Source organism: Cuculus canorus, chromosome 20, assembly GCF_017976375.1.
Source record: "Cuculus canorus isolate bCucCan1 chromosome 20, bCucCan1.pri, whole genome shotgun sequence".
Classification (NCBI taxonomy): domain Eukaryota; kingdom Metazoa; phylum Chordata; class Aves; order Cuculiformes; family Cuculidae; genus Cuculus; species Cuculus canorus.
Genome location: NC_071420.1, coordinates 12,063,574 through 12,087,679, shown reverse-complemented (window position 1 = coordinate 12,087,679; position 24,106 = coordinate 12,063,574). Strand labels below are relative to the sequence as shown.

The 24,106-nt window shown below is 51.1% G+C and overlaps 1 protein-coding gene across 7 annotated transcripts in view; it reads left to right on the top strand.

Annotated features, from left to right (window-relative positions):
* The first annotated feature begins 158 nt into the window (after positions 1-158).
* Positions 159-24,106, top strand: part of MPO (myeloperoxidase) — a 30,921-nt gene continuing 6,973 nt past the window's right edge. For 3 of the 7 annotated variants that reach the window (XM_054085263.1, XM_054085262.1, XM_054085261.1), the window contains exons 1-11: positions 4,411-5,828; positions 7,392-7,485; positions 8,603-8,778; positions 10,658-10,781; positions 11,785-11,914; positions 13,169-13,375; positions 14,881-15,196; positions 17,540-17,700; positions 18,604-18,850; positions 19,197-19,367; positions 21,181-21,418. In XM_054085263.1, the coding sequence (XP_053941238.1) occupies positions 5,588-5,828; positions 7,392-7,485; positions 8,603-8,778; positions 10,658-10,781; positions 11,785-11,914; positions 13,169-13,375; positions 14,881-15,196; positions 17,540-17,700; positions 18,604-18,850; positions 19,197-19,367; positions 21,181-21,418 (2,105 nt within the window). In that variant the 5' untranslated portion in view covers positions 4,411-5,587. Of the gene's footprint in view, positions 2,589-3,922; positions 3,934-4,409; positions 6,052-7,391; positions 7,486-8,602; positions 8,779-10,657; positions 10,782-11,784; positions 11,915-13,168; positions 13,376-14,880; positions 15,197-17,539; positions 17,701-18,603; positions 18,851-19,196; positions 19,368-21,180; positions 21,419-24,106 lie in introns of those variants that run through there. The other 4 variants (XM_054085265.1, XM_054085264.1, XM_054085260.1 and 1 more) reach the window with 4 other exon arrangements.

Sequence of the window (24,106 nt, the reverse complement as noted above, 5' to 3'; positions counted from 1 at the left end):
AGGGAGCGTCCAGTCGCTGCAGCCACACTTGTGCCTCCCTGTTGTGGCAATGAGGCAGATGTGCCAAGTATCAGAGAATCCTGGAATCATTAAGGTCGGAAAAGCCCTCTTAGCTCATCCAGTCCAACTGTCAGCCCATCCCCACTGTGCCTGCTAAACCATGTCCCAGAGTGCCATGGCCACGTGGTTTTCGAACCCCTCCAGGGATGGAGACTCCCACACTGCCCTGGGCAGCCTCTGACAGGTCTTCACCACTCTGTCATTAAGGAAATGGTTCCTAATATCCAAGCTAAACCTCTCCTGGCCCAGCTTGAGGCCATTTCCTCTCCTATCCCTTGTTACTTGGGAGAAAAGCCCAGTACCCACCTCCCTACAACCTTTCAGGTCATTGCAGATAGTGTTGAGGTTCATCACCCAGCTGAGCTGTTCCAGCTTGATGAGAGGGGAAATCACCTTTTTTTCTTCTCTGTGGCACATCAGGACATGGTTTAGCAGACACGGTGGGGTTGGGCTGACGGTTGGACTGGATGAGCTTAGAGGTCTTTTCTAGCCTTAATGATTTCATGATTCTATTTGTCAATGTACTTGGAGTAAAAGAGGGAAAAACAGGGAAACCCCAAAAGCTCTGAGGTCAGTCTGCAGGTCTTGGCTCTGTACCTTGCTCTTAGGACTCATTGAGAAGTCGCTGCCTCATGGTCCCACCAGGGGAAGTGTGGACACGTGAGGCTGCGCTGTGGTGTTTTGGGGCCCTCTGTGAAGGCCACAGGTGGGTCAGTCGTGTGGAGTGGCAATTCTGCCTTTGGTCCTTGGGGAATCCAGCCAAGGTGGCAAAAGCCACTGGGGGCTCTCCTAGAGACTTTGCAGGTATTCCTGACAGGAGGGACCTGGCTGCAAAGCTGCCACACCTCAGAGAGAAACATTTCAGGAGGATCTTGACATTGCTGTGAAACTGCTATGCAGGGCTGGAGTCAGGGCAAGGGTGGAATCGAAAGCTTTGAAGACACTCTCAGTGCTTCAGTGCTGGAAGGAGTTTCCAGGACTTCTGAAGCAGAGTTAAAGGCTGAAAGCCCCCAGCAATTTATCTTCAGCCTGCCCTGCTGCAGAGGAAGCCGTTGCCCTTCTAACCGAAGTCAGCAGCTGGGATTTCCTAAATGGGTTGTTGAGGGTCTTTTGAAAGAAGCTGTTGTTGCATTTATCAGTTCAGCAGAGGACAAAGCTGAAGAGCAAAACCCTTAGGAAGAAAAGCAGCACCTGTAGCATTTTGGGGCCTGATGATTGTCAGAGGCAGTGCCTGCTGGATGGCTCCTTGGCTCCCTGCTTGCTGAGCCCTGGTGGCCAGGAGGTGTCTGTTGTCTCCCAGCAAATTGTGCTGTGACAGACACAGAACCCAATCATAGAGCAGTCACGAAAACCCAGTTGGTTCCCCAGGCAGGCATTAGAGCAAAGCTGCTGGAGAAAGGTTTAAGACCAGGGTTTCATGGCTGAACACAAAAGGCTGAAAGAAACATTAAAAATAAGGTAAAATGCAAATATAATCTAGATGTGCGGCACTCATAGAATTGTAGCATCGTGTGGTTGGAAAAAACCTTGAGATCACTGAGTCCAGGAGTACCTGTCCACTACTAAACCAGAGTACCTTTCCAACTCATCTTTTAAACCCCTTCGTGGAAGGAGTCTCCACCATGTCCCTGGGCAGCCTATGCCAGGGCTTCACCACTCATTCAGTAAAAAAATTGTTCCAAATTCAAGGTCATTTCCTCTCGTCCCATCGCTTGCTCCTTGGGAGAAGAGCCCAGCACCCACCTCACCATAACCTCCTTTCCGGGAGCAGCAAAGAGCAATGAGGTCTCCTCTCAGCCTTCTCTTCTCCGGGCTGAACAGCCCCAGGGCCCTCAGGTGCTCCCAGAATCCCAGGGCTCCAGTCCATTCCCACTCTCTGGATGCACTCCAGCCCCTCAATGTCCTTGTACCGAGAGGCCCCAGACCGAACCCAGGATTTGAGGTGTGGCCTCACCGATGCTGAGGGCAGGAGAAGAATGACTTCTGCAGTCCTGCTGGCCACCCTATGGCTGATCCAAGCCAGGATGCACCCTCTGCATTAATTGCTGTGCTGTGTCCCGAGTGGGGATGGCACAGCTCTGCCTGGAGGCACTGTTGCATCAACACATTCCAGTTCCCTTACTCCAGGGGAACAGCGCGTGGTCTCTGTTACTGCCAGTAAGCACAAGGTCCTGGCGCTTGCCCTGATGCTCAGCAGAAGGCTCACCCAGATACCTGGCCCTTCCCACGCTCTGCTGCATGCAAGCACGGACACAGCCCCAGGGGAAGCAAACATTCAAGAGACAAAGCTTCACTCCAAGTCTCCCACTTTCATGGTTTCTGAAGCATTTTTGACAGCGTTTAAGGAAGTTCCTAATTGTGAAATGCAATTAGCACAGATAGACACCAACTGTCTCTCAATCCTTTGACAAACCCTTATCTTCTTCAATCAGATGAGCTGCACAACCCGGCAGAGCAAGTACGCAAATAACGGTCTTGGAAACCTCCTGGCTCTGCCCCCTCTCCCAGGAGCAGCGCGGGGCGTGCAGGTGAGGGCAGTGAAGGGTTTGTAGGGGAAGAGGGTGAGGGGTGGCTGGGACTGTTCAGCCTGGAGAAGAGGAGGCTGAGGGGAGACCTCATCACGCTCCGCAGCTTCCTCGCATGGGGAGGAGGAGGAGCAGGCGCTGAGCTCTTCTCTGTGGTGACCAAGGACAGGAGCCGAGGGAATGGCAGGAAGCTGTGCCAGGGGAGGGTTAGGTTGGACAGGAGGAAAAGGTTCTTCCCCAGAGGGTGGTGGAGCTCTGGAACAGCTCCCAAGGAAGCAGTCACAGCACAAGGCTGACAGTATTCCAGAAGCGTTTGGACAATGCCCTCAGTGCCACCGTGTGAATGTTGGGGTTGTCCTGTGCAGGGATAGGGGTTGGACTTGATGACCCTAGTGAGTCCCTTCCAACTCAGGACATTCAGTGATTCTATTGAATCTATGATGGGATGGGGCACCTCCTTTGCCTCTGGTCCCATTTACCCACAGCACGGCCACATCTGACGCCAGGGGAGGTCACTCAGGGTCTGGTGCAAGTGAGCACTGTCTTGTCCTCTCATTGTCCACTTGGGAAAAAGGGGAAAAATCCCCTCCATCAAAGGGGATTCTGCCCCTCTGCTCCACTCTGATGAGACCTCACCTGGAGTCCTGCATTCAGTAATGAAGTCCTCAGGAAGGAGGTGGAACTGTGGGAGTGAGTCCAGAGGAGGCCATGGAATGGATGGACTCAATGATCCAAGAAGTCTTTTCCAATCTGGTGATTCTATGATTCTATGGAGATAATCCAAGGACTGGAGCACCTCCCACATGAGAACAGGCTGAGGGAGTTGGGGTTGTTCAGCCTGGAGAAGAGAAGGTTGCGGGGAGATCTTGGAGCAGCTTCCAGTGCTGAAAGGGGCTCCAGGAAAGCTGGGGGGGGGGGGGGAGACTCTGGATCAGGGAGTGCAGGGATAGGACGAGGGCGAATGGTTTTGAGCTGCAAGAGGGGAGATTGAGATGAGATCTTAGGGAGAAATGTTTTGCTGTGAGGGTGGGGAGGCCCTGGCCCAGGTTGCCCAGAGCAGTGGTGGCTGCCCCATCCCTGAAGGGGTTCCAGGCCAGGTTGGATGGGGCTTGGAGCCCCTGATCCAGTGGGAGGTGTCCCTGCCCATGGCAGGAGGTGGAACTGGATGGGCTTTACTGTTCCTTCCAACCCAAACTGTGCTGTTATGCCATGAGCTGACCTTCCCCAGGGAACACCAGCAGACATAGGTGACCTCAGTCTGTGCCACCGAACCAAATCATTTCTGTTACAAAAGGAAAACCACATTGCAACGCGCTTTTAGGTGGCACTGAGCTGAAGACTAGTGCTGGTGAGTAGATTCTTTGCTTATTTGACATTCAAGAGCATCATTGCCCCAATCCAGCAGTGTCCCAGTGTCCTGCCTCCCCGGCACAGATGCACCACGGCAAGAACTCACCTGTCAGCTGGGTTTGCACCCAGACAGGAAGGGAGCCTTTGGGCAGGGGAAGAGGTCATGTTGCTAGATGAGCTCCCAGTTAAACATCAGTTTGGTCACGGGTAAGAGCCCTTACCTGAACCACCTGGAAGGTCAAGGTCTGCACACTTGAGGCTGGAGGATCATCCAGGTGCCTCCTTCTGCAGGGAAGTGCACAAGGAGCAGCATTCACAGACCTTTCTGGACCACAAGGACTTGGGCAGGGTGGGCTGGGGAGGTGGGAAGGGAAATGGTGAGCAAAGCAGACACGATTTGGAGCTGGTGCCCCCACAGGTGGGTATGAGGACATCTTTTTTGACCTTTAAGTTCAGCAAAGCATGTAGAGTGCAACGGGGGAAGGAACCCTGTCCCACATCCCCAGTAGGAATCAAGACTCTCAACCCACCACAAAGTTCTGCCTTAGGTCTCTGCCCCAAAACACTGTGGAAGCTGTGCTGGAGCACTGAGCTGCGTCCAGGTGGGTGCTCAGCACCCTCCTTGTGACGGCACTGGGTGGGAGGTGGGTGCTGTGCTGCCTTGGCCTCGCACACCCATGAGGGAGGTCCCGTGCTCTGTGGATTGGCCCCACCGGGACGTTGGCTGCAGATGAGGCTCCACCACAGATAAAAGCGCAGGCATGGAGGGAGCCGCAGTGAGGACAGCAGATCGCAAGGTGAGAGCCTGACCCATCACTGCTTGCTTCTGCTTTGGGGGAGCTCTCATCCCTGTCCCATGAGTGGGGGCTGGGACTGTGTTTGGAGCATCCAGAGGAAGTCTATACTTCCCGCTGCTCAATGGCTTTCCCCACCTTGCCCCAGCGCCAAGCACGGCTTAGGGAACAGCAAGGATGCGGCCGGACCACATTTCTGGTGTTGCCAGAGCTCCTCCACAGGGAACGGGTTGAGCTCAGTGGTTTTAGGTGAACTCCAGACTGCCTTTGCCAGCAGCTCCATGGTGGGTGCTGGGAGATGAGCAGGAACCGCAGCCACAGCTCTGGGCTTGTTCTGATAAAGCTGAGAGTTTTGGAACAGCCTTCGGAGGTGAGTGGGTCAGCTTTGGGCCAGAGCGGAGAGTGAGATGAGACCTCAGGGAGAAGTGTTTTGCTGTGAGGGTGGGGAGGCCCTGGCCCAGATTGCCCAGAGCAGTGGTGGCTGCCCCATCCCTGGAGGGGTTCCAGGCCAGGTTGGATGGGGCTTGGAGCCCCTGATCCAGTGGGAGGTGTCCCTGCCCATGGCAGGGATGGAACTGGATGGGCTTAGAGGTCCCTTCCAACACAAATTGCTCTGTGATTCCATGATGCTCATGTGTCCAGGACCTCTCGTGCTGCTCTGGCTGATCCCTCTTCTCCTCTGGCTGAATAGGCAGAGACTGCTTTTCCAACCTCAACCCCAATCTCTCCCTGTGCACTCAAGCTGCCCTCCTGCAGGGCTGCCGGGATCCTCTGGCTGCTGCCCCGTGTTGTGTTACCGCTGTCATCCCAGAGCGGTGTGTGAGGTCCCTCGGGAAGGCAGATTCATTTCCACGTGTGATGGCAAGAACCTCCCAGGGAGCAAAGGCACTCTTGGGGCTGAAGCTTGGGATACCTCATGAACCCCCGTACCATGTGCCCTCAGCAGTGGGGGCACCGACCTTCCCGGTGCATTGTGACAGCCACTGTTTCTTGGTTTTCTTTACTTCTCACATTTTTTTTTCAGGGATGAAGGCAGAAATCTTCTTGAGGCTGCTGGTGCTCCTCAGCCTGCTCCACGCACCTCTGTCTTCTGGCTATGGTATTGTCCTTCTCGCAGGTTTTGCAGATCTGTTCTGTTCTGAGTGGGAAAGAAAGTTCAGTCTAGGAGAACCTGGATTTATTGTCCTGCAAGCAGCAAGTTCCTGTGGAGTTGTCAGAAGGAGCACAGTTAACCTGTATGTGCAGTGACAGCAGCCCTGGCTCTTCCATGTTTTTAGCAGTTCACTTCATACCTGATTTCTTGAAACCACGTTAAAGGACAGGTTGGTTTCCAGAGCTGCTCCATTCCCATGATTCAAGGGTGGTCTCCATCCCCGCACAATGTGCAGCGTGGCAAGCGAGAGCTGGAGACTGAGGTTCAGCCCTGAGGGCCACAGGCAGCCCCATCATTGCATCCCGGTATCTTTTATGGAAGCTGAAAACTGAACTCCTCTCTCCCCGGGGGAAGATCCCTCTCAGAATGAATTCTTATCTCTTTTTGAAGAGATCTCACTCCAGATATTGCAGTGTTTGATGAACTGGAGCTACCGGGGGCTGTGGAGTTTGGGGATGGGGCAGTTGCTTGGCTCTCATCCAGCCCCGAATCTCTGCTCCAGAGCACACAGAGACCTCTGCCTGTTAATTTATGGTGTAAAATCCTTATGGAAAGCACATGCCTGACCTTTCTTTTGTCTCTAATGGAGGTCCAGGCAATAACTTTTCTCACCCAGGTTGTCAAAGAGGTGAACTCAGGGTTGGTAAAGGAAGATATCTTAAAGAATCTGCGGAGAAATTGGAGATTTTTATCCCCTTTGTGCTCATTTCTGAAGTTTTCTTCTTTCCCAGAACCTGTAGGGAAATGCTGTCATGCAGAAAAGCCCACCAGGGGCTGTCCCATTCTGTTCTGTGACCCTCAGGCAGCAGATGCTGGGGACGCAATCCATGTTTGGAGCTCCCCCAGCACGAGCGGGAGGAGAAGGTGGGCAGGAGGCTGCAGGATGGACTGGGAAACCAGTGGAATGGGGCTGTGTATCCTTCAGCCTCAAGGTGTAGGGCATTTTACATGAGCTCTTACCAGTTGATGGTGTGGGGAAGGACCCAAACTCACCACTGCAGTTTGGGCAATGTGGCTGCAACCAACCTGGGGTGAAAAGCAGGGAAGCAAAGCAGTAATAAGAAAAGAAAACTGAAGAGAGCTCTTAATGCTGAGCTCTCAGTGCTTGCCATGGCAGCCAGTGGTGTCTGTGTGGGCTCTCTGAAGGCAACTCTGGCGGGAGATGTAGAAATAGGGTGAATCACATTAAGTGGCATTGCAAAATATATTGAAGAAATAGCAACCGCTCTCCTGTGAAATGGCAGGTGGGATGATGCCTCTGTCTCTGACAGCGGCTCCTTGAATCCTCCACTGGTGGAGACACCCTCTCCATGCTGCAGAGTGCCTCAGATTCCCCGAAGGGATGTGTGTACGTATGGACATCCCTCTCTCTCAAAAGTGAGCAGCAGCCGTGGCTGTGCCAATACCCCTGGATCTTGGGGGCAAGAGGAGAACCCGGTGGCAGTGCAGGGGACAGTCTCAGGTCGCAGGCAGTGTTCTCACCTCTGCTCTTTCCTTTCCCTCACCGAGACCTGGCAGAGGAGCTGTCGGACGTTTCTATCCTGAGCAGTGTGGACAAAGCCAAGCTGTTGGTGGATGCAGCCTACAAGCGCACACGCGACCGGTGAGAGTTGGGGCTGTGTGGGTGCTGCCAGATTGCAGCCCCACTGGGGAATGATTTGGGTGGGAAAGGACCTCAAAGCCCATCCAGTTGCACCCCCTGCCATGGACAGGAACACCTCCCACTGGATCAGGGGCTCCAAGCCCCATCCAACCTGGCCTGGAACCCCTTCAGGGATGGGGCAGCTCCACTGCTCTGGGCAACCTGGGCCAGGGTCTCCCCACCCTCACAGCAAAACATTTTTGCCTAAGATCTCATCTCAATCTCCCCTCTTTCAGCTGAAAACTCCTTTTCCTACCCCTGGACTCCCTCACTTGGGCAGAGCAGGCAAGGGTGAGATCCAGCAGTTTGCTTTCACCCTGGTTTTACACCACGTCTCCAGTCTGTTGGGTCACTAAGAGCTGTGACTCTGTCCTTCTCTGCGGCTCCCATGCCTCCCAGTTCAGAAGTGCCTGACTCTTTTTCATCCCTTAGGGATGTTCTAAGTAGGACTGGAGCCAGCAGAGGCTTCTGCTGACTTCTCATGGTTCCCCGCTATGGAGGAATCAAACCATTGCGGGCTGCAGTGAGGATGTGTTGTGGGATCTGACAGAAGAACACAGATTTTGCCACCATCGTTTCAGAGTGTATGGCTTCCTACAAGCTCATACAGATCCTCCTTCAGTAGCCACCTCCAAACGCCCTTGTTGGCTTAGGGACTCGTCCATCTGAGTGCTCTTTAGGGCTCCAGCAGCTCTAAGACATAGCAACTTGGAGCCATTTGGGACCTTTGGATGGAGAACATCATCTGCAGGTATTGATTGGCTAAAGAACACTTGAATGAGATTTGGTTGCCTCAGAGACGTTAAGACCTAAGGTTTGGCTTCTGGCAGGTGGAGCTGGGCAATTTAAGACATTTCCTTCCTGTAACTCACTCTGCTGCTCTGCCAAGGGTGGCAGAAGCAGCCCTGATCTCTTCCAGCTACTGTGCTGGGAGGTGGATGGCTCTGTCTTTGCTGGCAGTTCAGACCAGTAACGTGCCAGGAGCACTGGAGTGCCCGATGTCCAGGGCTGTAACCTCCAGGACTCTTGGCTTTGCCCCATTTCAGTCCTGTAGGTCTTGTCTTATTCTTCCTTGCAGCATAAAGGAACACCTGCAGAACAATGCCCTGACCCCAGTAGAGCTCCTGGGGTATTTCAAACAACCGGTGGCAGGGACTCGGGCTGCCTCTCGGGCTGCGGATTACATGGAAACCACGCTGAGCCTCCTCAAGGAGAAGCTGCACAGGGCTGTGAGAGGGGACTTCAACGTCACGGGTACGGAACTCCATTTGCTGGTGGGAAGGCAGAGGAGGGAGGTGAGAATCTTGGTTGCTGGGGCTTTGTGGGGCTTCAGAGAAGGGAATGAAAGTGGCTTTTGATGGGCCATGACTCAAAGCCCTCCCACCCAACTGTGGTGAGGCAAAGAGGAATAGTTTTTCTGGGCTCTCTTTCCATCTTAAGAAATTATTTGGAGGTTTATCAGTTAATGAAAGAGCTTTATGTGCCTCCCTGGTTCTCTCTGCAGTGCAGTTGTTGATGTACTGATGGGTGAGTGCTTTGCTAGATGATATTCTTTTGCTTGAGCACAGAATGAGCAAACATAGAGAATGTGGCTCCCATTCTCAGCCCCAAGGTGAGCAGCTGTTCTGGCAGACTTCAGCTGGCAATAGTCAAAGCCATGGAACCAGAGAATCACGGAATGGTTTGGGTTGGAAGGGACCTTAAAGATCATGCAGTTCCAATCCCTGCCATGGGCAAGGACACCTCCCACTGGATCAGGGGCTCCAAGCCCCATCCAACCTGGTCTTCAACCCCTCCAGGCATGGGGCAGCCACCACTGCTCTGGGCAACCTGGGCCAGGGGGTCCCCACCCTCACTGCAAAATATTTCTCCCTAAGATCTCATCCCAATCTCCCCTCTTAGAGCTGAAAACCATTCCCCTCATCCTATTCCGGCTCTCCCTGATCAAGAGCCCCTCCCCAGCTTTCCTGGAACCCATTTCAGTCCTGGAAGCTGCTCTGAGGTCTCCCAGCAACCTTCTTTTCTCCAGGCTGAACAACCTCTCTCAGCCTCTCCTCATATGGGAGGTGCTCCAGCCCTCCGGAACGTTCACTGCCAGGTTGTTCTGCTCCAGAAACAGGACACTGTGAGAAAGGCACAAATAGAGAATGAGAACATAGCAATGTGAAAGGACCTTTCAGTACGTGTCTTGGTGCAGCAATGTCCTCCATGAGGTGGCAGTCCTGGTCAGACCATCGTGCTGAGAGCAGAGACAAATTGGGAGCAGTTAAGAGAAAGTGCTCAGGGAGGCACAGGGCTCCCGTCACATGAAGATGAACTCATGGGGATGCCCAACATTACGGCAAAACACTGATTGGCCAAGACACACACATCACAGAGTGCTCCAGCATCTCTCCAGTGTGGGGTGAGTAGGAAGGGGGAGCTGGGACTGCAGTACCTCTCCAGAACATTGCCAGGACACCTCGCTGCCTCCTCACCTTCCAGCCCAGGAGGCATCAGTGGCTTCTTAAACCATGCTGTGACCCAAACTGTGGGTGGCAGCAGTGACCGGGAAACCCCAAGGGACTCAGGAGCAGTAGTGTGGGAGCAGCCATAGCTACAGAGGCATGGATGGGCGAAGTCAACCAGTTGTCTCCAAAACATGGGGAAATGTGCACGATGGGAGTGCAAAGCCTGTGTCCCCTCATGCTGCCCAACCCTTCATGCTGCCCAGCCCCCTGATGGTTTCTTCTCCAGGCACCAGTAATGCACGCTGGTGGCTGTTTCACAGGGGCAAAATGCTTGTAAAACAACTAGGGTGACCATAGCCGTTAGCCATTGATGGAGGAGATAAAAAGGGAGAGGAGAAGAAGGAAAAAGGATCACTAATGCAATCATTCTGCTGCCACAGGGCTAACCTGTAATTATAAATAAGATCTGACCACAGCATTGTTTGGTTTAAGGCTTTCCAAACAAGCAAATGCAATCCCCTGCTCTAGAGAGCACCCTCAGCACAGCTTTGAGCAGGAAAACAACTGCCCCTTGTGCTCTCCTGAGAGAAGAAACTGTTTCAAGGGAACAAGAAGGAAAACTCCCTCAGCCCCAGCCAGGCCAGGATATTCCTGCATGTTCATGCTCTGTTGTCACCTGGCAGACTTGCTCACTCCAGTGCAGCTGGAGAGGATTTTCAAGGCAAGTGGATGCGACCAACAGGAGAAGAAAATGACTTGTGATGCTTCTGGCCAGTACCGGACGATCACGGGCGAGTGCAACAACAGGTGAGGGGCTGTGCCAGCAGGAGGGAGGATGGAGGGGTCCATCTAGACCCATGTCCTCAAAGATGGTCCATGTAGGATGCCTTCTTTAGAGTTTTATACCCTAAAGTGTTGTTTTCCTAGATGTGCGAGGGTTTAATTACAGTTCTTGGTGTGGTCCATGAGATGGCTCTTTGGCCAAAATGCAAGTGGCTCTGTGTTGGGGACTAACCATCCAGCCCAGGCTGAATCTTTCTGCTTTCTCCTGGCACTGTCTGCCTCTGCCCCTTTGCAGGGTCTCCAAGTGTTTCCTGACCCAAAGCCATGCAGGGCAATGGTCTCACCATCTCCGTGCTCCGCACTATGCCCAGGAGGAAAGCCAGGCATGTGCACCAGGAAAGAGCACTTTGTGCTTATCCTATGTTTGGATAAGTGAAGGGACAGGACTGTAATTTGGGATATAAAAGCGATTTCCCACCATATCCAGAGCCTTCCTACTGTAAGGAAAGAAAAGCTGTGCCAGAGAATGGAGTGGTTTAAAAGGGACAATACAGAGCATTCCTCATCCTTCCTCTATTTCCAAGAACTTGGTTGGCAGAGCATCTCCTAAGAGCATCTCAGGTGCAGGAAGAAGCTCAGACAAATCTGCCTGCTTTAGCCTTCAGGTATCTCTCTCTACAAGAAGTAAGGAGACAGCTACCTTCCTCCTTCCATTTTCTGAAAGTGGTGGCTTCACTCAGGAGATCTGAGTTCTGGGGTGAGGGTGGATCACTTAGGCCTGAACGAGACGCTGAAGCCTCCCCACTCTCACAGCAAAACATTTTTTCCTAAGATCTCATCTCAGTTTCCTCTTTCAGCTCAAAACCATTCCCTCTCATCCTGTCCCTGCACTCCCTGATCCAGAGCCCCTCCCCAGCTGTGCCATCCCATGATAAGGATCCTATCTCTCTCTCCACATCCACGAACCCTTGGCCTTGTGAGTCCTCTGGTTGCTAACAATTTGCTGTTCTTCTATTCTCTATGACAGGAAGCATCCATCTCTAGGAGCTTCAAACAGAGCCCTGGTCAGATGGTTACCAGCAGACTATGAAGACGGTGTGTCCATCCCCCATGGGTGGACGGAAGGAAAGCATTTCTTTGGATTTCCCTTCCCGCTGGTAATGTTTGTATCAGTTATCTGAAACCCCACTATCAGGGCTTAAGTGATGGCCAATGCTTGGACAGACCACAGGTGCCAAAGTGCACATCCACCACCTGGCGTAGCGGTGGAGGTCAGGAGGAGGAAGTTAAGTTGACCAACTTCAGGGTGATCATATGAGGCTGCCCATGGTGATCTAGTGGGAACGCTTTCAAATTGCCCTGCTTTCAGGAAAAGCAAAGGAAAATGGATCTTACTGCTGCAGAAGTGTGGGACAAACCTGAAGGGGCTACAAGAAAGCTGGGGAGGGACATTTCATAAGGACATGGAGTGACAGGATGAGGGAGAATGGCTTTAAATTGGAGAGGGGCAGATTTAGACTGACATAAGGAGGAAATTCGGCACAATGAGGGTGGAGTGGCCCTGGCCCAGGCTGTCCAGAGCAGTGGTGACTGCCCCACCCCTGGAGGTGTTCCAGGCCAGGTTGGATGAGGCTTTGAGCCCCTGATCCAGTGGGATGTGCCCCTGCACATGGCAAGGGGGTTGGAATTGCATGATCTTTAAGGTCCATTCCAATTCAAATCATTCTATGGTCCTAAACAAGAAATTGTGCAATGTGATCAGTGTCGGGGGGCAGCTCTTGTGGTGACTGGAGGGGAGCAGGAGCATTGGGAAGCAGCTTCTGGTCACTTGGGCTTGGTGCAACAACACCACTAAGGAATTTTCTATCTCATGTGCCTCCTGGTCATGCTTTCCCTGTATTCCTAACTCTGTTCTACAGCACAGAGATGGGGCTTGAACAGAGATTTGACCACTTTTACTGTAGTAATTCATGAAGGAAGAACTGGTGGGAGGAATTGTGATGGATGGAGAAGGGAAGAGAAGAGTGATTTGGGAGAGTGTCCTGCTGCAAAGGATTTCCTGAGAAAACCTTTAGAAACTCCCAAAGACTTTTTTTTTACTCTTCTTTTTCATAGCAGTCTTTCAAAACCGTTTGCCTCCCTTTCTCAGGCTCCTGCTTAGTTGCTTCCATGCATCCATCAAGGGATGCTCTTGGCCTTGGTGCTCAGACCCGACTGAAGCCAGAAAAACACAATGTTCACCAGAGATGGCACTCAGGGATGCCTTCCAACTCTGACAGAGATTTGGCCTTGATACTGTGAAGTATAAGGAATTCATGCTTGGTGGATTTTTGCTGATGAACCCCCAGACTGGTGCACTCATATGCACAAGCGATTTCTTAACACACGTGTTCTGCTTTCATCCTCTGCAGGTTCGAAAAGTGTCAAACGAGATTGTCCGCTTCTCCCCTGAGCAGCTCAGGTTGGACCAGCAGAGATCACTCATGTTCATGCAATGGGGCCAATTTATTGACCACGACCTGGATTTCAGCCCGGACACTCCATCCAGAGTCACCTTCAGCGGCAAGGTGGACTGTGAAACCAGCTGTGACAAGGAGCCTCCTTGCTTTCCTATCAAGGTACAGCCAGGCTGCTTCTTGCAGGGAAGGGGAGGAGAGGGTAGCTTTGCTCCAGCCAGGAGGTGTTTATGGCTCTCACTGACCTTGGCCATGGAGAGGCATCCTTCCACATCAGGCCAAAGGGGACAGACTGCTCTCTGTAAGGTGGTGGTGCTGAGTCACAGGAACTGGCCCTAAATGTCAGGTATAGTCACAACCTGTCTTCCCCCCCATTTCTAACCATTTACCCGTCTCCCTCAGTGATGTGGCTTTGCTCTGAGGTACGGTGCAAAGGCAACATGGGTGATGTCTGAATTGTAGGGAGCGTGTCAAAGACAGGAGTTCAGAGGTGTCAATACCCTAGAAAATCCTTGCCTGTTTGGTAATTAAATCATCAGCAGAGGGCAAGGAAGTTATGAGTGACCAGAAGGAGCAGAGAAGGCATCATGCCCCTGGACTTGGTCCTTGTGAGGCCACAGCTCAAACTCTGAGTTCAGTCTTGGGCCCCTCACTCCAAGAAAGACCTTGATGGGCTGGAGCACTTCCAGAGAAGGGAAAGGAGCTGGGGAAGGGTTTGGAGCCCAGGGGTTCTGGAAGCGGCTGAGAGACCTGGATCTGTTTAGCCCAGAGAAGAGGAGGCTGAGGGTAGACCTCATCGCTCTCTGCAGCTTCTGGAAAGGAGGTTGTGGTGAGGTGGGTGCTGGGCTCTTTTCCTCTCATCCCATCACTTGTTCCATAGGACATGTCCTCAAGCTGCATGGGGCGGGAGTGGGGGTTAGATTGGGTATTAGGAAAGAATTCTCTACTGACAGAGTGGTGAATTCTCCACTCCACAGTGGTGGAGTCTCCATCCCTGGAAGAGTTCAGACAGTGTGTGGCTGTGGCACTTGGGAACATGGGCACAGTGGGGTTGGGCTGATGGTTGGACTGGATGAACGCAGAGTTTTTACAGCCTTAATGATTCTAAAACATTAGCATGTCAGTCACGTTGTGGTCTCCGCTCCAGTGAATGCTTAATGCCATGCATGTCCACCCTGCAGCTGTGCTCTCCTGGCTTTGAAGGTGTACAGCAGCTCAGGCTCTCCCATGTGCCTGAATTTCCTCTCAAGGGAATCTGTGAAGGATTGGAGCATCACTGGGTATTTGCCCAATGTGCATTTGAGAATTCAAGCAGGGTCACAAGCCCTGGATGACAACTGCCTGCAATGTAGATGTGAACACTAGACTCCAACACGAGACAGGAACACCTGAGCTTTTAAGATTCAATCCAATATGCATGTATTTTGGGGGAAAACTTTAGCTATCCATAGGGACTTCAAAAAATAGCCAGGCTTTCAGGCATATCTGGGATTTGGACGGATCAATCTGACCCTTCCTATCTGGGGTTCATGACTGATCTCCACGCTCTCTAGCATGAGGACTGTCTTTGAAGTGTCTCCTGCCTGACTTTTCTTACGGCTGCGGTATCACAGCACAGTTTCTGTACCCCTGAATTGGGGATGAAATATTCATTTGTCTTTCTGCAGATCCCACCCAATGACCCACGGATTAAAAACACAAAAGATTGCCTCCCTTTCTCCCGCTCAGCTGCTGTTTGCCCCAGCGGCAGAGCAACTCGAGAACAGATCAATGCGCTCACCTCCTTTCTCGATGGCAGCATGGTGTACGGCAGTGAGGTGCCTTTGGCCAACAAACTGAGGAATCAGACCAACCAGCTGGGCTTGCTGGCTGTCAACCACAATTTCACGGATCAAGGGAGGGAGTACATGCCCTTTGCCGGCACCGCGAAGGACCCCTGCCTTATAGTCAGCAAGGGAGCGAAAATCCCTTGCTTTCTTGCAGGTAAGTTAGGTGTTCCAGAGCAAACTACTCCATTGCACCAGTTCATTTCTTTAATACATGGAATATTTTGGGTCAGAAGGGACCTCAAAGCCCACCCAGTTCCAACCCCCTGCCACGGGCAGGGACACCTCCCACTGGATCAGGGGCTCCAAGCCCCATCCAACCTGGCCTTCAACACCTCCAAGAATGGGGCATCTTCTCTGGGCAAACCTGGCCAGGGCCTCCCCACTCTCACAGCAAAATGTTTCTCCCTAAGACCTCATCTCGGTCTCCTCTCTTTTAGCTGAAAACCATTCCTCTCATCCTATCCCTGCACTCCCTGATTAAAAGCCCCTCCCCAGCTTTCCTGTAGCCGCTATCAGTACTTGAAGCTGCTCTAAGGTCTCCCCAGAGCCTTCTCTTTTCCTGTCTGAACAACCCTAACTCTCTCCATGGTTCTTGGACATCACCAGGACATAGTGGTGGGACCAGTGGGAGAGCTCTGCTTGGTATTATTCTCCAGCACCTTAGAAGATTTCGTATTGTTTTATGTTTCCTTTGGCTTCTCATATCTGTCCACTGGTCCAATTCATTGTTCCATGTCTTCAGCTGTTTCCCCAGGTCACTCCCTGGGGAAGACCATGCAAGACCTGTGGCCAAACACAGGTGCCCAGTGAGAAGCAGAATGGGCAGGTGTGTCAGATTCTTCCTAGGGTCAGCTCCCAGCCTCCAGGGCTCTCTGGCTCAGGGCCGATGGCGCAGCTGCTCTTCCATAGCTGGGTACATCAATGAGTTCACAGTGAGCAGCTCAGGCTGGTGCAGAAGCTCCTTTGAAAGTTCCGTATCTTATTTGTGACTTTTCCGGTCCCTGAGAACTGTGGAAATTTTACGTGTGCAGTTGCATAACACGATTCTGCAGTTTCCTACTGGAGCTCTTTTGGAAGCCCTGGGTGGGTGCCTTCTGCTCAAGGAGACCTCACAGAGCTTCTTTTGTTCATCCTTCTGCAGTCTCTTACAGATGGCCTTTGACAATCAATGAAAAGGGCTCTGTGCTGAGCACAAGGGCAAATCCCTCTATTTACTATGGGACTCGGGGACTAAACGTGGAGTGTGTACTTTTCTCTGAGTGCCTCTTTATTCTCTCATCACCTGCTTGCTCTTGGGTTTCCTGCCCTAGATGTTTGAAGCAGGATTTAATATTTCATAGCAATGACCTTTGTAATATATTCCTTCAAGATGTGACTCATGTTGCTCTTATTCTCCACAGTAGTCGATTGTGGCTATCATCTTGCTTTGGCTGTAATTTCAGCTGGTTTGGAGGATGTCTTGGGACTTGCAGAGCTCATTTGGCCATCCTGAATGCCTGCTGCCCATTTTCAGTTCTGTCTTGAGCTGTGGGACCGCCTCTGATATTGGAGACTGAAGAGCGCCTGGCCCTTATTTAAAAATTATTCGTTTAATTCTCCTAGCCCTTTTTGAAAAAAAATCTTCCATATCCCTCTGATGCTGAGAAGAACCACGGTGGCATATTGGTTTCTACTCCCTCAGCAGAAATTTGAGGATTGACTATTGCTTTCCAACCCTCGGGGCCCAGAACCTGCTTTCATAGAATTACAGAATGGTTTGAGTTGGAAGGGACCTTAAAGATCCCAGCCCCCTGCCATCCACCTCCCACTGGATCAGGGACTCAAAGCCCCATCCAACCTGACCTTCAACACCTCCAGGGATGGGGCAGCCACCACTGCTCTGGGCAACCTGGGCCAGGGCCTCCCCACCCTCACAGCAAAATATTTCTCCCTGAGATCTCGTCTCAGTCTCCCCTCTTGCAGCACAAGACCATTCCCCTCATCCTCTCCCTGCCCTCCCTAATCAAGAGCCCCTCCCCAGCTTTCCTGGAGTCCCTTTCAGTACTGGAAGCTGCTCTAAGCCGTCCCCACAGCCTTCTCTTCTCCAGGCTCAACAACCCCAACTCTCTCAACCTGTCCTTGTACAGGAGGTGCTCCAGCCCTCGCATCATCTTCATGGCCTCCTCTGGACTCGCTCCAACAGCTCCATGTCCTTCCTGTGCTGAGGACTCCAGAACTGGACACAGGGCTTCAGGTGGGGTCTCATGAGAGCAAAGGGGCAGAATCACCTCCCTTGACTTGCTGGTCCCACTGCTTTGGATGCAGCTCAGGATAAATATTCAGCCCAGGTTTCCTTCTTCTCCTGTGTTTTCCTCACCCATCTTCTTCACGATGCAGATATTGATACCTCTAACCATTTCTCTGTGCGTGGCTCCCCACGGGGCATTTTCCTGCTGCCAGTGGGTGCAGACGAGCCTTGCAGGTCGCTGGCACTACAAATCTGCCCGCTTGCTCCTAGGTGATTTTCGAGCGAACGAGATGCTGGGGCTGACATGCATGCACACACTCTTTGTACGGGAACACAACCGCCTGGCGAGACAGCTGAAGAGACTAAATCCTCACTGGGGTGGAGAGAAGCTGTACCAGGAGGCACGGAAGATCCTGGGTGCCATGATCCAGGTACCAGCCATGGTGTCATCTGTCCTAGCTCTGCTACCTTGTCTTGCTGTCTCCCAGCATTAATGTGATGGCTTTGTTGGTGTGGGATATCCAAAGGGTACAATATTTCAGGGTGCAACTACCATATTCTTTCCACCAGTCCCTAAAAATCCAAAATAAATCCCTCAGAAATACCCAAAATAACAAGGACAGAAGGTTCTACTTGAATCGCTGATGTCCCTCTGCTGTTAAATTTCCAGATTGCTTAATTTTTTTTTTGTGTGAGAAACAGGGGGACAGAAACATAAGAGAAGTTTTTCTAGCCAGTGTTTGGTACATGATAAAAAAGGGACACCTGAGTGGCTAATGCTCAGCATCAACAAGCAAAGGATCCCAGTGCGCGGGCAGAGGATGAGTGTGGGTCAGGCATGAGCAGTGTCTACACTTCCTGATGTTGTGGTAGCAGCTATGTGTCCAATTTTTGTTTTCATACAAATCAGTGCACTTTCATGCAAATCTCATCACTGGCCGAGAGTGCAGAGACCCCACCATACATGGCTGGAGCAACCAGGAGCCCAGGCAGTGGCCTGGAGTGCCTGGAGCATGTTATGGTGGCCAAGTGCAGAAGATTATTTGCACCAAGGCTCTAGGGCTGAAGAAACAGAACTGTCACTCAAAAGAGTCAGAAAGGACCCTCACCAGGTTGCCAGAGCAGCTGGGTGAAGGTCCACAGAGATGAAAAAAGCATAGAGCCTGGGGTGTCCCTCTGCTCCACAGCTGTGCTAGCAAAATTCCCTGCATAAATCTCATCAGAGAAGTTCAGTGTGACAGTGCCTGCAGTTTGAGATGTGAACAGTAACTTTGCTTCCAAAGAAACTGATGGCCAAGCAATTAATGATTCACACTTTCCTTGTCTCCTCCTAGATTATAACCTACAGGGATTACCTACCTCTTCTGTTGGGAAGAAGCTTCCAGAAACTGATTCCTCGCTACCGTGGCTACAATGAGTCTGTGGACCCTCGAATATCCAATGTCTTCACCCTGGCTTTTCGTTTTGCTCATGCTTCGGTTCCCCCAACTGTTGATCGCTTAAATGAGAATTACAAGCCCATAGGTCCAAAAATTCCACTGAGAAATGCCTTCTTTGCTGTCTGGAGGATCGTGAAAGAAGGTAAAGCCTTTCTTGCACCTCTGCAGTGCAAGTTCATGTCATCCAGTATCTTCTGCCCTCTCTGGACAAGCTCGTGCTTCAGCCAAACTTCAAAGCAGTTGGCATTAAATATCTTAAATGACCATTACACTCAGCCAGAATTTTTCCCAATGCAGCTGTTCTCTACAGCCAAATGCAGCACATCTTATTACGAAGCAGTCTGATTGCTTAATTGCTGTCGTCTCTAATTGATTCTCTTGTAGTAGAAGCTTCCAATTAAATATAAGCGGCATTCAGCTTTCCTGAGCTTATTACAGACACACTTCCGACTCTGCTCTGCTCATAAGTCCCTCTGTACCCACTGCAGGTGGTATTGACCCCTTTTTCCGGAACCTGATCGTCAGTCAGGCCAAGCTGATGACCCAGAAGCAAATGGTTGTGGATGACCTCCGAGATCACATGTTTGAGCAGGTTGAAAGGATTGGGTTTGATTTACCAGCACTTAACATGCAACGTGGCAGAGATCATGGCCTTGCAGGTGAGTTGGCTGTGGGAGCAGAGCCTCCAGTCTCCAAGTGGAAAGCAAGCACTCTTGGGATTGAACATTGAGCAACATCTGCAGTCTGTGAGTGGCTGAACTCACTCTTTCCCAAAGCTTTTCACTGTTTCTGTGCTATCATAGGTAAGCGGGTAAGAGGTTGAGCAATGGAGTCAATGACTGGCTGCAGCTGGAGGAGATACGTGGAGGCACATGTGGCGTTGCACAGACCAGAGTCAAGTGTGCAAGAAATGACTCATTTGTATTGTTTTCAAATGGGAAAATTGGGAAAGTATTTCAACAACTTTGCAGGAGTGGAATTAGGGCCAGAAGTCCCCCATGGCTTCTTCCCAGGCACCTGTAGTGGTCCAGCCCAGGCACAGGTGACTGGAAGAGCAGATCATAATATGTGAAGAAAATTTCATTGTAATTTCTCTATAAAAGTGGTGTCCCAGAAAGAAAAGTATGTTACAATAACTGTCAGGGCTCTGCAAGATGTAAAACCAGTGTAATGGCATTGCAAGATGCTCTTGAGAAATAGCTTGTTGATAAGACTTTACAACTGCCTCCTGCGTCTGTTGTTGTCTAACAGAGTTATTAGGCAGATGTAAGTGTCTGGAGCTACTGTGCCAGTAACAGCCTGCGAGACGCAATAGGGCTCTCTTAGAAACCATGATGAGAAATGCACCCTATTAATGGGTTTTAAGGCCAGACAGAGGCTTTGCAACTCATCCAGGTGCATGGTCAGCTCACAGGATTGCTCTGCCTTTCCTGCAAGAGAAGATCGCAATTTTTGTAGAATCATAAAATCATGGAATGATTTGGGTTGGAAGGGACCTCAAAGTCCATCCAGTCCCACCCCCTGCCATGGGCAGGGACACCTCCCACTGGATCAGGGGCTCCAAGCTCCATCCAACCTGGCCTGGAATGCCTCCAGGGATGGGGCAGCCACCACTGCTGTGGGCAACCTGGGCCAGGGCCTCCCCACCCTCACAGCAAAATATTTCTTCCCAAGATCTCATCTCAGTCTCCTCTCTTGCAGCTCAGAACCATTCCCTCTTGTCCGATCTCTGCACTCCCTAATCAAGAGCCCCTCCCCAGCTTCCTGTAGGCCTCCTTGTCCAGTGAATCTTGTCCAGATAATTTTTGGACAAGATGTCTTGTCCAAACATCACGGAGTTTTTTGAGGACCTCTCTCTTGTGGCTCTGTCTGAATGCAACTGAGACTGTAGGTTCCCTGAGCTTCCTTGGGGTCCAATGGTCGCAGCCCTTCAGCATGCCCTGACCCTTCAGCACCCACAGCTCATGTTAGGAGCAGTCCCAACACACACAGGATCAGGTGCCAGACCATAGGTCTCCTTTTCTGTTTGAAATGCCCTGGGGTTACACTTCTGGCTCTGTGCTGCAGCTTCAGCAGGGCTTGGGTTTCCCAAAGGTCCTTGATCGTATCACCAGGAGGTTATGTCAGACCCAGCGTGGCTCCGGAGCCCGTGCACAGGCACCTGCCTTGCTGCTGAACAGAACAGCAAATGGAGCTGAAAGGTGATGGAGCAACTCCCATGAACAGGGATCATTCGCAAAGACACGGCCCTTCCACAGAGAACATTGAAATGCCAGGTGGGAGGAACTGGCTTGGGAGGAGTGGAAAGTCGATGGCATTAAGAGAAACACAGAAAAATGGTTCAGAAAATGCTTTAAAACTTATTGGGAAACTTCCTGTGCCCCAGCTTTGGGAAAAGAGAGGGGAAAGTCTTTCCAGGAGAGGAAAACACATTCCTGACCTCTCTTTGCTCTGATACCCAAATCCTTGCAGGTTATAGTTCCTGGAGAAAATTCTGCGGGCTCTCGCAACCTTCCGGACTGAATTCACTTGCTCAAGTGTTGAGGAATGTTGATCTAGCAAAGAAGTTCCTACAGCTATATGGGACACCAAAGAACATAGACATTTGGATTGGGGCACTTGCAGAGCCCTTTGTGAAGGGAGGCAGAGTCGGGCCTCTCATGGCTTGTCTCATCGGCGCCCAGTTCAGGAATGTTCGTGATGGGGACAGGTAAGAGAGGAGCTCGGTACGCAAACCCTAAAGGAGAGGAGGAGACTGGGGTTTATGCAGATTTCCTTACGCAGATTTGGAAACTGTTCCAGTTGGGTTTGGGTTTTTTGTATCACACTTCCAAATGGTCCTTTCTGCTTCTGGTGATGTTCTTGTCTAGATCCATCACGGCTGAGATCCTAGGGTGAAGTCACTTTCCAGCCAGGTGTTTTCACCCTCAGCCCATTCACTGCTTGTGCAAATCCAATTGTCCTTCTCCATGCTGATGGTTCACACTCAGTGTGAATGTTTGAGCTCTTTTCCTCCTTCAGATAAGGGGTTTCTAGGAGGCTCATATCACCTGTGTGCTCAAACAGCAGCTCAAGTCAGCATAGGGAAACATAAATACCTTAACAAGAAAACCGAATAGAGCTCTGAAGGTGTGAAAACCAGGATCTAGAGGGATTGACTTCAACAATTAGAATAAAAGCCATCCAGTTTAATCACCCTAAATGGCTTGCGCTGCTAGGAGATTCTCTTGATGCCGTGGCTCGTGCTTTGGGTAGCTTTGGAAACCTGCCTGCAGACCAAGGGATGCCGCTGAAGGACCAATACATTTTCAGGCTTTGCAAGGTGTAAAATAAATTATTTTCTCTCTCTTGGTTAAGTCCCGTCTCTGCCCAAGCTGCTTCCCTGGCCTCAGCAGCATCCCTGGCCCCTCTCTCTGGGGGCTCCTTCTGGGCTGCTGTGCCCTGCACGATTCAAGCATCTGTCCAGCCTCCCACCTCCTGGGTTTGCAATGCACAGCTTTGCATCATTGCAGTGTCTTGTGCACTTCCCAGGGGTCTAGAGATTAATTTTCACTATTCCTCCTCTCCATCCCAGTTCCAAATTGGAACACTGTACTCTGACACGGACTAGTATTTGGGCTTCATTCAAACCAGGGGATCAGTAGGTTGGGGTTGATTGCCAGCCAAAACCACTTGAGCAGTGGTGTGCTTTCAACATACGTGAAACCCTCCTCCTCCTTGAGTTTGCTTGGGGACATCAGGGGCAGAAGTGAGTTCTGTGCCCCATTTTAAGCTGCATTTCTGAAGCAAGGTCCCTGTATTGGCTACAAATATCACCTGAAAATGGGATCATGACCACTGTTTCTGGAAAACTTTTCTGTGTAGAAGGACTTACTATAAGCTCAAAACCCAGTATAGGGCAGTTAAACGCAAACATTCTACTGCTCATCCTGAAATGATATGCGCAGATCCATAGAATCATGGAATCCTTAAGATTGGAAAAGACTTCTAAGTTCAAGTCCAACCACCACCATGCCTACTAAACCCCACCATGCCTACTAAACCATGTCCCCAAGTGCCACAGCCATGTTTTTTTGAACCCCTCCCGGGATAGAGATTCCCCCACCTGCCTAGGCAGCCTTTTCTGGTGCTTCACTCAAGAAATTTTCCTGATACCCAATCTATACCTCCCCTGGTGCAACCTGGGGCCATTTCCTCTTGTCCTATTGCTTGTTACTTGGGAGAAGAATTCTTATGGCAGAGTAGAAGAACCCATTTTCTTTATTTCCTGGCCAGGCAGCAGTATCCTGTGTCTGGGTAAGGCATCAGGAACTAAAACCATTCTGCACAATTCCTTGCATCCACTGGTCCTTTCATATTGATTAAGTTTCACCTTGGAATGGAAAAGCTCAAATCTGCATCCAGTCAACATTTAAGCAAAAAGAATCCAAGATGTTTCTGGCTTTAGCGTTTCCTTTATTTCACAGCATGAATGGTATCAACTACACAACTCTGAAAACTGAGCTAATCTTTCCTTTAAGATGTAATTAGTACAGTACAGAGGTCCTTCCTTAATTAACAGCAATACGGGATTTAAAGCATAATTCAGGAAAACTTTCATAATGAGGACAGCAACAAGATAGGCTCTGTCCATCGGGGTGGGGTTCAACAAAGCCAAGTGCCAGGTCCTGCACCTGGGCCACAACAAACCCATCAAAGCTCCAGGTTTAGGGAAGAGTGGCTGGAAAGCTGCCCAGGGAAAAATGACCTGGGGGTGCTGGTCAACAGCAGCTGAGCATGAGCCAGCAATGGCCGAAATGGCCAAGAAGGCCAACAGCATCCTGGCTTGGATCATCCATGGGGTGGGCAACAGGAGCAGGGAAGGGATCGTCTCCCCTGTATTAGCACTGGTGAGGCCTCACCTTGAACCATGGGTTCAGCTCTGGCCCCTCACTCTAAGAAAGATGTTGAGGGGCTGGAGCATCCGGAGAAGGGAACGGAGCTGGGGAAGAGTCTGGACCCTAGGGGTTCTGGGAGCGACCAAGGGGTTCTGGGGCTGTTTAGCCTGGAGAAGAGGAGGCTGAGGAGAGACTTCATCGCTCTCTGCAGCTCGTGGAAAGGAGGATGTGGTGAGGTGGGTGTTGGGTTCTTCTTGGTAAGAAGTTACAAGAGAAAATGGCCTCAAGTTGTGCCAGGGGAGGTTTCAATTGGATATCAGGAACAATTTCTTTACTGAAAGGGTTCTCAGGCACAGGCAGGTACTGCTGAGGCCAGTGGGAGAGTCCCCATCCCTGGAGAGATTTAAAAAAAACAGATGGATGAAATGCTCAAAGATATGTTTTATTAGTGGACGGGTACAGCTGCACACGATTAACTCAGAGATCTTTTCCAACCCAACAATTCTATGATTCTAAGATAT